The following is a 16,139-nucleotide window of genomic DNA, read 5'->3' as shown; positions in this document are numbered from 1 at the left end:
TTTCCCCCTAAACCATATACAATGTTGTAAACCTATGTTACCTCAATAAGAAACACAAACAAATCTGTTTATAGATGAGGTAATAGTACTGTATCATTATCTTCCTACTTTTGATCCTTGTAGGGTAATTTGCACAAAAAAGTCCTTCTTTTTAGCAAAAGCATACAGGTATATTTAGAAACAAAGTATCACTGTGTTTATAAAAGAAATACACCTAGGATGTCTCTGAAATAAGTTAACAAGTAATGGATGTTTCAAAGCAAATACATTCTAGGCCAGGGGTCAGCAAACTTCTCTGTATGGGTAAAAGAGCAAATACATTAGGCTTTGGTGTGTGGTCTCTCACAATTATCAACTCTATGGAAGTGCAAAAGCAGCCATACACAATACAAAAAAGAGTAAATGTGACTGTTCCAATAAAACTTTATGGACAAAATTAGTCAGCAGGATAAGATTTGGTCCATGAGTCAAAATTTGCTAATCCCTTTTTTAGACATACACAATTAACAAATCTCTTTGCCCAACCATTAAACTACAAAATGTTACTCACCAATGACACTCTTAGCAAATGATGTGCGCATTAAGGTGGCTAGTCCTAAGTCACCAATCTTCACAGATCCAGTGGGTCCCGTGATGAAAATATTGTCACACTTCAGATCCCGGTGAATAATAGGAGGAGTCCTAGTGTGCAAGAACTGCAACCCCTTTAAAATTTGCCTGCACCAGCTCCTTAAGACCTTTGGTTTCATGACTTTAAATCGCTTTAAGTACCTATACAAAGAAACAAAAGACCACACGTAAACCTACATATCTTTCTTATTATATGAGCACTAACGGTAAATCAAGTAAGCTACGTTGATATTGTATGTATTACAATTGCCATCACTGAGTTGCTTTATGTTGTCTTCTATAGTGAAAAAACTTTAAATCTAAGACCTCATTCTTACCTAGAAAAGATATTCGACCAAGTTTAACATTTTAAATTCAAAATAAGAATCATTACAATTAGAGTGACCTTTTGTAGAATGGCAGCACAATTTTAAAATGAAAGCTCTTTTCTACATCCTAATAACTGCTTATAAATCACCAAAGAGTTTAACTATGTAAAATTTTAGTACAAAGATGCTAGGAAACAGAAAACATATATACCCTACATTTAAGAGTTACAAATAAGTGATTATACTACCTAATGAAAAACTGTAGTCAGAAATGAAGCAACAGACTATAACTATATAGTTATAGTACTGCTCACTGGATATGTGAAACTGGCCATACACCACCCTTTCATTATCTTTTACAAAATGACATTATCTCTATAGATTTCTAATTCTAAAATTCTATAATATACAACAAATATTAATTTCTAAACATTGTGTTTTCTAACAAAAAAAAACTTCATTAATATCCTAATTTTTTATTCTGCCCTGAAACACAGATTTAGATTCTACAAAATCTTTAATCAACAGCTTTTTTAACTCTTGAAAATTATTTACAACTAAAACTCCATCAGGGCTATCAGGATCAACTTACGTCTTTAAGGTTCCTGATGTCATAAGTTCAGTCACTAATACAATACATTTCTTTCCTTTTAAAATCGATTCCCAGGAATCATAAAATCGAACAATATTGGGATGTTGGAGACCTTTCAACATCTCTGCTTCTTCCTTGAACCTTTGTTGCTCAGCTTTGGTTAATTTCCGGTCCTGAAATAGAGGAACAATTTCCAAACTAAAGTCTAGAAATTTTCAGTACATTTCTAACATCACTCAAATGAGTGTTTTATTGTATTTATTTCTGTATATATTATTTTTGTCTAATAATTTTTTACTCAGGACTTACATATGCACTCATGCCTTTTGTTACTTACTTTGACTGTTCTCACATAGCAACAGCAGCAGTTGTTACATTTCATAACTATGTTATAAATTCACCTGTATAAATCAATATATGGAAAGCAGTATCTCAGGTGTTAATTAAAATTTTCATCTTACTCATTTCCCAGTATATACATACATCAAATCATAATGTTGTACACCTTAAACTTTATACATTTTTATGTCAATTATATCAGTAAAGCTAGAAAGATAAAAAAATAAAATTTCCTTTGCTGAGAAAGAAAAACAGATCTCAAAATGAGAAAAATAATCAAAAGAAATAATAAAAAAGTTTACCTAAGAAATCCTGGAATTTCCACATCTAGAGAATCTATAATGTCTTGGCAGGAATAATCAAAATGTTCTTCACATAAGACATTTATTCTTGTTAAATAGCTGCATTGCCAACATATTTTTAAACAAAAATATAAAGTTACCAACTAGTGAAAGACTTTCAAACAAATTGGACCCTTAAGGCCTCCCTGGTGGCACAAGGGGTTAAGCATCTTGCTATGAAGCAATCCGCAGCCTCTGCAGCATGAGTTCAATCCCAGGGCAGCCAGGGAGAAACCTACATGGTGCAGCAGACCTCTTTTGTCTCACCCGCCGCTCCCTTCAGCAGTGTACTTCAGTCAATCTGCCTGTTCTGTTCCCTACTCTGTCTCTGGTGAATCCTCTCACCCCCCGCATCTCTGGCCTATACCCTAGCTCTTGTATGCATAAATAAATAAATATTTAAAAAAAAGAAAAAGAAATTGGACCACTAATCTGCTACATTAAATGCTGTAAGTCAAAGGAGCAATGCGTACACAATTCTGAGGGATGACTGTGACCCTAATGCTCTGATATGTTGCAGATATGCTATCAATTAAGTTTATGAGGGGAAAATATACAGATTTCCATGAAAACAAGAACACAGAAAGTGTGTCATGCCATACACTCTTAAAATTTAACTCAAAGAAGAAAAAGGAACTCTCCTGCACTGTTGGTGGAAGTGCAAACTGGTCCAACCACTATGGAGAGCTGTGTGGAGATTTCTGGACCTACTAAACATAGAGCTTCCATATGATCCAGCAATTCCATTCCTAGGTATTTACCCAAAGGGCACAGAAACATCAATTCCAAAGAGCACCTGCACCCCTATGTTTATAGCAGCACTGTTTACAATAGCTAAGCTTTGGAAACAACCCAAATGCCCAAAAATAGAGGACTGGATCAAGAAGATGTGGTACATATACACCATGGAATATTGCTCAGCATTCAAAAAAGATAAACACATGCAATTTGCAGCAACATGGATGGCGCTGGAAGGGATCATGCTCAGCGAAATAAACCAGAAAGAAAAAGAACAATACCGGATGGTCTCGCTCATAGCAGGAATCTAGAAAACTTAAATAAGGGACCAGGAAAAAGAATAACTATAAGAAAGAAAATATCAAAATCGACAAACTATGAACCAGAGACACTCTATGGCAGGTAGGGGGCGGGGAAAGGAGGGCTTGGGGTCAAAATAAGGGGGTTGTAATTGTATGGGGAATATAAAAAATAAAAAAAAAAGATGCAACCTACGAAGCTATCCTCAGGAAAAATAAAAAATTAACTCAAAGAATTTCAATTAAAGATGTGGTCAAAGAACCAAAAAGGGGGGGGTCAGGGAAAAAAATAATAACAATAAAAATCAAAACAAAACAAAACAAATTAACAGGCAACTATAAATCAGAGACATTCTTCAGGGGAGGAGGAGGGAGAGGGATCAAAACAAGGGCAGGACGAGCATATGGGACTATGGTGATGGTGCACTTGTGAATTGGTAGTGGGAATTCTATGGGGACTACACCTGAGAAAAGAAAGCAAGCATTGTACAAAAATGAACAATGATGTAAAATATATATAACTTTAAAAAATGTGATCAAATAAAATCATTATAAAAGTAGAGTGTAGCAAACAATAAACAATAAGAAACTACTTAAGATATAGCTTACTTAAGAGTAAGCCATAAAATTCTGGAATAATTCATTAAAATCTAATAAAAAAGAAAGAATAAAAAACTTTGTCTTTGGTAAGGGGAGCAGAACAAAAGGAAGTGATGAAACTATTTTAAGTTTTGATGTTGATAGAGAAATATATAGCATGCTAGTTAAAAATTTAGGTATGCAAAGTGGGAGTGGGAGGATGTAAAGGGTGTAGTCCAATGGACTATGGTGGAGTTTTATGGGTGTCTTGATAGTGGTTGTGGTGTGGTAACAACACCTGAAGGGTGTGATCCTATACCTCTGAATCACATACAGTCTTGCAAGCTAGTGTGACCTCAATAAAAGGGGAAAAAAATTAGCTACCGATTTCCATTTCAGGATGGTTGACAACTTATTAAATTAATTCCCCTCCCTTCCTAAAACCTACCAAAAAGACAAAATATAAACCCAGAGTAGTGATGGAAATACGAGGATTCAAACAAAAGATCTGAACCTTTATCAGGTTGAAAGGGTTCCATTCTGTTCCAAGTTTGCTGAGTTTTTATCACAAATGGATATCGAATTTCTTCAACTGCTTTTTCTACATCTATTGAAATGATCATATTTTGCCTTCTATAATCTGTTAATAAATCAAATTACATATTGCCAGAGTTGATGTGCTAATGTGATGTTGAATGTTTTTTCCTCTATGTTGATAAGGGATATTAGTCTGGAGTTTTCTTGCAATGTCTTTATCTGGTTTGATATCAAGTGGGTGGTCTCTGGCTTGACTCTTGCTCTACTGCCTTGGGCAATCATTAACTCTGAAAAAGTTAGTATACAAATGAAGGCTTGGGCCTCTACTTTGTCTTTCTATCCCTTCTAATTTTCTCTTCAGGGATTTTCTAGAGTGATCTCTTTCCAAATGTTTACACTACTTATCTTCCTAAAACATCCACAACAATTTTGAAAATAATGGTAATAATAGTCATCACTAACTTTCATTGATTTTAATAAAAAAAGCTTTATTATTTTGTAGCTTAGAATGTTTACATAGTTTTTTTTGTTTTTTGCAAATATAACAGGTTGAAGTAATTACCTTATATTCCTGTTTTACTTTTGTTTTAAAATTAGGAGTGGCTGCCAAATTTTATCAAATGTTTTCTCAGCACCCACTGATATAATTACATGGCTTACTGATGGGTTCCTGATATAGAGCCATTCTTAAAATCTTAAAACAAAGCCTACCTAATTGTAATATATTATTCTTTTCACCCACTGATGAATTTTATTTGTGAGTTTTTACTAATGATTTTAACATCTACATTCACACTTGAGATTAACCTATAGTTTTTCTTTAATGCAGCACATAGGATTTGGTATTAGATTATAATGGTTTTATGAAATCAAATGGGATTAAGTAGTTTTAACATTGGAATCACATGCCATTTAAAGGTTACCTAAAAATCAAGCTCTGAATCCACTTACTCCTGATGCTTTTTCTCTTTTTAAACTGTAAAAAAATGCAGGTGTAAAGATTAAGGTAATTTAAGATTAAGGTTCAGCTTAAGTGAACTTCAACTTTTTGCCATGGTTGCTTCAAATTTAATAAGACATTAAAGATATAGCTGATGTCCCCTAGGTATCCCTTTCCTTGATCCTATCCTTTTCTTCCCTTCCCAGAAGTAACCATTATCTGAACTGGGTGTTTAAGGTTTTGAAAGGTTTTTAAATATTTTAAATTACATGTCTGTATCCATAAGCAATATAGTTTCATAAAGTGCTAAAACTTCACATAGGTTGTTATCATAAGGTATATGTCCTTTTACAAACTATTTTGTTATTATCTATTCTTATATGTATAATTTTTCAACTCAGTATTTAAAATGTTTCATACTATAATGCTGGGGAAAATTTGTTGTCAGAGTTGCACCTCATATTATTTCTAATTATTTTACTCTTTTCCAGAGTATGGTGACATTTCATTTCTCATTTTTCTTTCACATATTTTTACCCTCTTATGTCTTCATCAGATCTACCCTCTTATGTCTTCATCTTAATCATTTTTCAGAGAGCCGAAAAAACAGAATTTATCTTACTAATATGTTTACATTTTTGATTAATTTTATTTTTATTAATTGCCTCTTATTTTCTTTTGTTATTTCCCTAATTTCTTAAGACAAGTATTTTCCTTCTAGCTATTGTTCATCAATAAATAAGACATTTTAAAGTGTCTTTTACCATCATTGTGTACCCAGAACTCCATAATGAAGATATTTTAGGTGATAAATTTCCTTCACAGTATAGATTTTGCAATGATCCACAAAGTTTTTTGTAATATCTTCTCTCTTTCATTGCTTTCTAAGTAGTCTATAATTTCAGTTTTGATTTTCTCCTTGATCTAAAATTTATCTAGGAGTGTGACTTCTGATCTCCAATCAATTAAAAACCTTTTGTTTATTATTTATTTTCAACTTTTTTGAGTGATGCAGAATATAAAATCTCTTTTCTTTAGCTTAAGGTTTTCTTTGGGACACATATTTAACGAACTTTTTCAATGACTTATAGACTATTTAAAATATATAAGGTTCTACATACCCACCAAACAGATTCTGTGGATTATATAATCCAAGTCCTCTATATTCATTCATATTTAGTCTGGCAGATCTGTTCTATTGTGAAAGAAATGCACCCCAAATTTCTTACAAATTGCTATATATTCATCCAGTTTCCCTGAATCTATCAGTGACTCTGAGTTTAAAATACTAGCCAGCATATTTTTGGTGCTTATAGGTCTTTATCTTCTTAACCTGTGAAATAAACAAAAATAACTTCATAATATCCTATCTAATGCTTTGACTTTACTTTCTTCCTCCTGTGATAGTAATATTGCCACTCATGCTTTCTTTTTGCTTAACCTTCATCAGTTTTAAATATGCTTTCAGTAGACAATACATGTGGGTTTTGTCTTTTAATCCCATCTGACAATCTGAGTTTATTTTAACAAGTAAATGTTATATACTCACATTTGATCTAGCAAATGATATATTTAAGTTTACTCCTTACATCATATTTTAGGTTTTATTTATTTTACTTAGTTGTTTCCTTTATCCCTGTTAGAAATATATAGGGAGAAGTTTTTAACTATGGAGACGAAAGACTTGTAATACTGAAAACTACAAAGCATTGCTAAAATTAAAGAAGACATAAATAAGTGAAAACTATTTTTATGGATTGGGAGTCTTAATATTATTAAGATGTCGATGCCAAAAGAGATACGCAGATACAACATAATCCTATCAAAGTGTCAATGACATTTTTTGCAGAAATAGACATAACCCATTCCAAAATCTATATGGAATCTCAAGGGACTTAAAACCCTCATACACAAAACAATCTTGAAAAAGAACAAAACTGAAGTTCCTGATTTCAAAACTTACTACAAAGCTTCAGTGATCAAAATAGTGTGATAATGGTTTAAAGACAGTCATAAAAGTCAATGAAATTGGGGAGGTGTTGTTTAGGGGTATAAACTTACAATTAGTAGATTAAAAACATTATGGACATGTAATGTATAACATAATATTATAATACATAATACTGTATGAACTTTAAAGTTGCAAAAATACTAAATATTAATTGTTCTTCATACCAAAAAATGATAAATATGTGACATGATAAAAGTGTTAGCTAACACTGCTAGTAATCATACTGCAACATACAAATATATCAAACCAACACACCTTAAACATACAAAATTATATATCTCAAGTTTTAAAAGTCTAAAAAAAGAAACTCAAAGAACAAAAGCAAGGAATGCAAGACTTAGAAGAGACATGAAAACAAGTAGAGTGTTTATGCTTTGCTCTCTAACCTAAGATGATCAATAAGTTCTAAATGTTTTTAACTAGAAGTCATCCACTAATGATAGATCAGATCTACCCTAAAGAATAAGCAATAAATTTTTATGTTTTCTGATTAAAATAATAGAATGCAAGTCTTTCATGTGCCAAATTAAACTACCTCACTTTATCCTTTCATCCTATGAGTCAAAAATAGTCAACATTAGGAATAAACAACTTTAAAAAATTACAACTACTGTCCCGGATGTATTGCTGGACATAAAGTTCACTGGAAAGGTACAGCCAAGGTCTTCATAAGTCCTCTTACTCCTAATTCAGTGAATGTAAAATAATCCTGTCAAACTAGCACCAAAGTCAAGAAGAGAGCTTTCAGCTCTCTGTGTCCTTTGGAGACAGTTTCTTTCTCTGTCTCTGTCTCTCGCTCGCTCGCTCTCTCTCAATAAAAACCACTTGATAAAGTAAGTAACTTTTATATACTGTCATCGAGAATTCTTATACAAGAAAGGAATTACAAATGAAAAAAAGGCAAACTATAATAGAAAGAACTGATAGCTAATGGAATTGACATAGAAGCCAGGAAAATTACAGTCTATCAAAATGATCCCCATATTTTACTGTCTGTAGATAAAGTCACCAAAAAAAAGCATTAAATAACAATTTTTCACCATTATTATACATGTCTAATAAATATGAGGTCAAATGCAAAGTTACCAAATAGATTTCAACTACTCCATATTAGTTTAAAAAGAAACACTATCCTTTAATGAATGTTATCTAAACATTTAATCAGTTATGTTACATGGTATGCTAAAAATGTACACAAAATCTTTCCTGCACCAAGGCACAGTACCAACATGACTAACCTGCATATGTATTTACTCAAGATAAGCAGCATTTCATTTCCCAATGGTAAACTATGGCTTTATCAGTTATATCTCTTAATGCAAACACCAACAGCAAACTACAGAACGAGAACAGATCCAGAGGCTACTTTGATCTGTTTCTGCAAATGTGAAAGACGGAAGACATTATCAACAATGATATAAAAGCTATTTATAAAATAACATGTTCAAGTGAGGATGACCAATATGAAGGCTTTAAAAATGGTATTTAATTTACAAAGCAGTCTATCAATGAATATTCTGGATAAAGATGAGGTTGCTCACTATTTTATCATTATAATTTATTGACCACTCAAACATGTGCCATGTGCTTTACAGTCATTATATCTAATCCTTAACATTGTATTTCTCAAGCTGAGCAGCAGGTACATAATCTCCACTGTTATCATTTATTCATTTTTGTGTATTAGAAATATATTTTTCTCTTTAAAAAGATGAAAAACAAAAGTTTCAAATTTCTGCTAAAAATTGTTCAATATACCTAACTAGCACAGGAAACACTGGAACTTAGCTCTGTTCTAAACCCTGAACACTATAATTTATCATTCTGCCTCTCAGAAATAGTATTTGCAGCAACAGTTGCAGGTATCTCATTCACAAACCTCACTCCATAGAGAGATGGTATAGCATCCCAGAAATAAAGCTAAATAAAATAAACACACATTAGAGTAATGATAATTTGTGTCATTGTATGGCACATGATGGTGATAACATCAATGTATTAACAAATCAGCATAATAGTAGTATCAAACTATATTTGTCTGTTAAAGCTTTTAGACCACAATGGTACTAATACCCAAGGAAAAGTGCTCACTGACAGTGGTCAAAATAACATATGCAAATGGGGAACAAAACATATACCAAACCAGGTTTGCTAGTCTTCCAGTTCTGTTGAATAGAGAATATGTCTTCAACCAGTCAGGAATTGAATCCAGCTAGTTCATTTGGTCAGTCCATTTTCTTGGCAGGAACATCCAGTTCCTTTGTTCTGACTCTATACTTACCAAGTCAGCTTCTAATTATAATTTACTTCCCATCTATCTAGACTACAGACCAACTGGAGCATTTGACCTAACAACTATATTCCTTATCCGAAATTATTAGATGTGTGTCCTAGATGCAGGGGTTTGAATTAACACAAGTGAATCTTCCTCACATATCCAACCGCCTCTGGACATTGACACAATGTAAAACCCAGACATTGAACCATGGAAACCTAGCCATAAAACTGTCCTCAGAGGTCCACAAGCCTGGTAATGTCCATAAATGACATCACTGACTAGTATCCCTTGAGCTGCCGCAGTTTAATGTTAAGAACATTATTTAAACAGGGTCCATTTGTGAAATAATTTGTTCTAAATTAGTAAAAAGCATAAAAGAATGATCTGCTCAAATAATTAATGAGGAAGAAATTCTTAAATTATCCCTGCAAATGTTTTTATATATAATTTATAGAATACAAATCCCTGCTCTACCTTCGTACAAGCTGCTTAATGTATCTAAACCTTTGTTCCACCACCTGAAAATTAATCATTTGTACCTCATATAACCATTGCAAGAATTGAATAAAATATTCAAATTAAGTACCTGTGTAAGTGCTCAATTGATGTTAATTTTGAAAAATGGAAAGTAATAATATATTAATAACATGATGGACTAAATTTCCTCAACCACAAATTCCCTAATTGGTGGTTTTCAGAAACTTGATAGCCATATAAAGAGGCCACATAAAACTAAAAGGTAATGAGGAGGAGGAGAGAGTACTTTTACAGACTGGTGTACAGCATGAATAGAAATCTTTGAAAAGAAAAATAAAACAATGTCACTCAAGTATCGAAAAAAAATTTTTTCTACTACATATCTGATAATCAATAGATCTATAAAATTTATGAAATATATAGTAACCCATGATGATTTAAACATTTTTAATCTATTACTTGAATTCTAACATAATAGCATTAAAAATACACTACTGGGCCTCCCCGGTGGTGCAGCGGTTGAGCGCTGGGTTGTGAAGCTGCCGGCAGCCTCTGCGGCGCCAGTTCAATCCCCGGCTGCTCCCCGGCCACCGGAGGAGGGTCCCGCATGGCGCGCAGACCTCTCCTGCCGCCCGCTGCTCCCCTCAGCAGTGTACTTCAGTCCTTCTGCCTGCTCTGCTCCCCGCTCTGGCTCTGGTGAATTCTCTCACCCTCCCACGCTTCTGACTGTACCCAGTGCATGTATAAACAAACAAACAAGTAAATAAATAAATAAATAAATAAATAAATAAATAAATAAAGCATGCCTCTATAAAAAAAAAATACACTGCTGTCTATTTCAAATAAAGAAATGGTAAGAAATGTTTTGATTGTAGATAGGAGTGGTGGTTTCAAAACATGGATGGTCCAGATGCCATATGATTATTCACTCTAGAATGGTGACTATTATGTGAATTTTACCTCAATAAGTTATCTAAAAAAGGAAACGAAAATCTAATAGTAAATATGAGAGAAATAGAAAATCACCATTAGAACACTTCAGTAACACTTATTACATGCAAGATAAACCAGTGGATGCCAAAACAGTGGGGGAAAGTTTGAGAATAGATATTTGCATAGTCTCAAAGTATCTACTCCCAAAATATTAATCTACAAAGGGGAAAAAAAGTAATTTTACAGTAGCTAAAAAACCTAGCAGACACCACCCTAACCAAGTGGTCAGAGTTGTCATCACCAGTAATTGACATCATGTACATCCTGTTATGATGCATTTAGAAGGGGGCATCAATTTTCTGGTATTCCTGGCAAAATTCACAGCCTAAATCAACTAATGAAAAAAAGATAAGACAAACTCAAAGTAAGGGATATTCCACAAAATAACTGAGCAGTCCTCTTCAAAAGTTCAAGATGAAAAACAAAGAAAGGTATTACCACCGCAGTACACCCACCACCAACTCACCCATATTACACCACCATAGACAATTGTGCTTCTTTCCTTTTGTTCTTACTCCCCTCCCCACTTGGTTGTTCAGTTCTGTAGGCATGTATCAAGGGTTTGTTTTTAAGCTTGTCTTTATCTGACTATTAATTTAGTTAATTTATACTCACATACTAGTAACACCATTCCATTCAGTATTTATCTTCCTACTTCTGATGTATTTCACTTAGCATTATCCCCAAGCTCCATCCATGTTGCCACAAATGGCATGAGTTTATCTTTCTGGATCACTGAGTAATATTCCACTGTGTATATATAATACATCTTCTTGATCCACTCATCTGTTCCGGGGGACTTCAGTTGTTTCCATAATTTAGCATTGCAATAAACATGGGAGTGCAAATTTCTTTTCAAACTAATGGTCTTGAATTCTGGGGGCACTATGGTGGTATACCTGATGAGGGTATCCCAATGTTACCTTAATTAAAAAACATAAATTAAATTAAATTTTAAAAATTAATAAAAAATACAAAAGAAGGAAAATAAGGAAGACTAAAGAACTGTCACAGATTGGAGGAGACTAAACCTACATAACAACTAAATGCAGTGCAGGATCCTGGATTGGATCAAAGCACTTGAAAGGAACTTCAGGAAAAATCTGGTGAAATCCAAGTAAGTTTTGTACTTTAGTTAATAGAATTATACTAATGTTAATTTCTTAATTTTGATAAATGTTCTCTGGTTAAGATATTAACATAAGGAGAAATGTACATTAAGTTAAGGACATATGGGAACTTTCTATACTATCTTTGCAACTCTTCTGCTAGTACCAAATTATCTCAAAATAAAAAGAAAACTAAGTAGTAAAGCAATGGTATCTCTGTTGCCTAACATTCCCAATCCTGACATTTTATTTATTTATTTATGTTTGTTTTTATTTTATTTTTTTATTTAAATATTTTATATATTTATTTTTTTTCATCTTTGCAAAATGTATGCATTTTCATTTTGGTTATATTCCCCATACAACTGCACCTCCCCCCTTATTTTGACTCTAGTCCTTCCTTTCCCTGTCCCTCCCTCCCCTCCACCCCCCGTAGTGTGTCTCTGGTTTATAGTTGCTTATTGATTTTGAATTTTACTTTGTATTGATTAGTCTTTTTCCTGGTCTCTTATTTAGGTTTTCTAAATTCCTGCTATGAGTGAGACCATCCGGTATTTTTTTTCTTTCTGACTTATTTCGCTGAGCATGATCCCTTCTAGCTCCATCCGTGTTGCTGCAAACTGCATGAGTTTATCTTTTTTGATTGCCGAGTAATATTCCATTGTGTATATGTACCACATCTTCTTGATCCAGTCATCTATTTTTGGGGCAATAAACCTATATTTAACAGCTCTTTTATCTTTCCACTAATTCCAATTTCCAAGTCTTCTTCTAAATGGCTACAAACTCCCTCTACTATAAGTTTTATGAAAACAAAAGCCTGATTCTTCTATTCCTCTCCATTATGTTCCTAATTCTTAGCACTGTTCTGGCACATTATAGAAACTGAGAATTTATTTGTTGAATGAATAAACAAATGGCAGCTGTATGTACTGTATTCCTTTCCTATTGCTGCTGTTACAAATTACCACAAATTTAGTGATTTAAAAGAATACAAATTTATTATCTTCCAGTTGTAGCAATCAGAAACCAAAATGAATCTCCCTACACTAAAATCAAGGTATTCGCAAGACTATGTTCCTCCTGGACACTCTATGAAACAATCTAATTCCTTGCCTTTTCAGTTTTCAGAGGCTGCCCACATTCCTTGGCTCACTGCCCTCTTCCAGCAATTGCACTCTTACCTCTGCTCCCTTTGACTATAGCCATCCTTCCTCTCTTGTATAAGGACCCTTGTGATTATACGAGCCAACCCAGATAATCCAGCATCATCTATGTATCACAAGATCTTTAACTTAATCTTGAACATATTTTTTACAATGTAAGGTAACACATTCATAGGTTTTAAGGATTAGGACATGGACATCTTTGGGGGACAATTATTCAGCCCACTACAACTTGTTTATGTATCTATCAAGCAGAGACTTCACAACTAACTCACTGAACTAACTGGGAAAACAAACAATATTTCCCAGACCAAGGCTGTCTCCTACCACTCTCACTCCTTGTCATTTTATGAAAGTATTTGACTTTGGCTTATAATTAATAAAGTTACGCGACTTGTTTTTAAACAGGGAGTAGAACATATATAGGTAAGCAAGATTTATCCTTCCCGGCCTCCCTGGTGGTGCAAGGGGTTAAGCACTGCAGTATGAAGCAATCCACAGCCTTTGCAGCAAGAGTTCGATCCCCAGCCGGCCAGGGAGAAACCCGCATGGCACAGCAGACCTCTCCTGTCTCACCCGCTGCTCCCCTCAGCAGTGTATTTCAGTCAATCTGCCTGTTCTGTTCCCCGCTCTGTCTCTGGTGGATCCTCTCACCCCCCATCCCCGCATTTCTGTCCTGTACCCCAGCTCTTGTATGCATAAATAAATCTTAAAGATTTATCCCGCGGTCCCTTCAATGAAGTTATTCTTTGCTCATGAGAGTGTTCTGAGGGCTGGGTGTGATGCAGAGAGTGAGATATCAAACTGAGTAACACTGTTTGGGGTGTTACCTATATGTAATGAAGCATTTTATCATGTGTATCAAGTAATCTGGAAACATTTCCAAGTGGGTTCTCACAAAAAAAATTGAGAGCAAAAGTACCCAGAGTAACTATTTTGGACAACAATGTTTATTCGGAAACAAATTCTAGCATATATTTTAACTACTTTTTTCTTTATCAGAAATTCAGTTGTTTTCACATTATTTACTTATAATTTCACAATTAAATGTAAAACTGATGCCTGAAAATAAACTTTGACAAAAGTGTTTTTAGATGATGAATGAAAGTAAAATGGAAATAAATTTCTCCCCAATTTTGATAGATATTTCAGGAGTGGAAGCATGGATTTTTAAACTGTTTATTCCATTGTACTGCTTTGAATATATTCACTATCATTTGAGAATGCTAGTTGCATATTAGAATGCTCACTCAGCATGTCAACTTGCTATGTCAATAGTGTCTTTTTAAAAAGCTTCCTTTTCAGTGACATTTTTAGTTCAGTTCAGAGACTTGTTAGATATCCAGTTGTTAGATGCTGTTTAAAGAAGGCCTGGTTTAATTATCCTAAGAAGCACACAATCACTTATCTAACCCACAGTGAAGCTTATTGTGAACATATTCAAATACATTTCAGAAACAATCAAATAACAAAAATTTTCAGATATCCACAATGTTCCTTCATTTGTAAAACAGCCCCATTATATGAAAAACTCAATTCTATCAAGAAAACAAGCAACAAATGTACTAGTTGAAGTATCTCCCAAGTTATAGAAAAACAAAATATACTTGTGTTTCCATGTGTAAAAGCAGAGTGCTGTTGATTCTCAAGTTGTTAGGTGAGGAAGAAAGTATTACAAACTCATGACTAACTCCTATGACTTACTAAACAGACCTTTCAATAATATCTGACCAGGTCTTTCAACATCATGAACTAAAATTAAGTCTTCTAAACAGCACTTATGGCTAATGGTCCTCACCCATAGTAATTTACCAATTTACCAAGTAACTAACCAAGGTTTTTACAAAGTCTTAACACTACTACTTAAAAAAATCAAGTTATAGAAACCATAAAATAATGACTGACTGTTGAAATGCAAATCTTTATGGCCAAATCCTAAGTCTGTTCCACATCACTATGGGGTTTAACTGTTTGTTTTTATAGCCCCAAAGTAAAGTATCAGCAGTAAAGTCTCTCTCTTCTGGTTATTTGCACTGCCATATGGTCAGTGAATCTAAACAAATGGATGAGGGGCTTTTAAGAAATGTTACACAAGGCTCAGATATCCACAATGAGGGGAAGTGCCATCAAGATAAAAAGGTATAAAAACCTTTTGTTGAGCTGTGACTTTCAAATCAAACATGGAAAAGTAAAATAAAAAAAAAAGAAATGATTAATTTCAGGAAAGAAGATTAAGAGGTGTTGTCAATGCAATAAATGTAGTTTACATATTTTAATGGTGTTAATAGAAAGTGATAAGACAAAAGTATGGACAAACCACTTTTATATAACATACATATATATTTATATATATATATAAATAAATTGGGAAAGAATCTAGAATAATTTAAACATTTAAACTGCTCAGTTGGGTGTTTTTAATAAAATTGTTTAATAAAAATGACCATGTAAGAAATATGAGAAATTTCACATTATAAATTGCACAGTATTCAGAAGGAAATAATTAAAAGATGATGCCCTTATCCTTCTGGAATTCTAAGTAAGATTTTCTTAATTCCAACTACACAGAAAATGAAGTGACATACAAAAAATTATATCAATTAAGTTCACTAATTCTGACATTCCTTTCAGAACAGAAAACTGCAATTGCCTCTTTGGGTGTAAATTAAAATGTACTTTATAATATAATATTTAACTATAACATATAACATTTGCTGCACGTGAGAGATCCCCATACTTGCTAATGTAGCCAATAACATGAGACCTTTAAAAAATAAGTCCCTTGACCCCATCTTCTAGAGA

At 33.4% G+C, this 16,139-nt stretch overlaps 1 protein-coding gene across 1 annotated transcript in view; it reads right to left on the bottom strand.

Moving 5' to 3' along the window:
• Window positions 1-16,139, bottom strand: part of WNK3 (WNK lysine deficient protein kinase 3) — a 98,404-nt gene that overhangs the window by 73,118 nt on the left and 9,147 nt on the right. Inside the window, exons 4-5 of the mRNA XM_037511666.2 lie at window positions 1,531-1,703; window positions 551-771 (exon numbers count right to left, since the gene is read on the bottom strand). Coding sequence (XP_037367563.1) covers window positions 551-771; window positions 1,531-1,703 — 394 coding nt within the window. The remainder of the gene's footprint in view (window positions 1-550; window positions 772-1,530; window positions 1,704-16,139) is intronic.

The sequence above is a fragment of the Talpa occidentalis genome, unplaced genomic scaffold, assembly GCF_014898055.3.
Source record: "Talpa occidentalis isolate TD23 unplaced genomic scaffold, MPIMG_talOcc4v2.1 talOcc4.15, whole genome shotgun sequence".
Taxonomy (NCBI): Eukaryota; Metazoa; Chordata; class Mammalia; order Eulipotyphla; family Talpidae; genus Talpa; species Talpa occidentalis.
The sequence above is the reverse complement of the archived record's forward strand: the minus strand, read 5'-3'. Positions and strand labels throughout refer to the sequence as shown.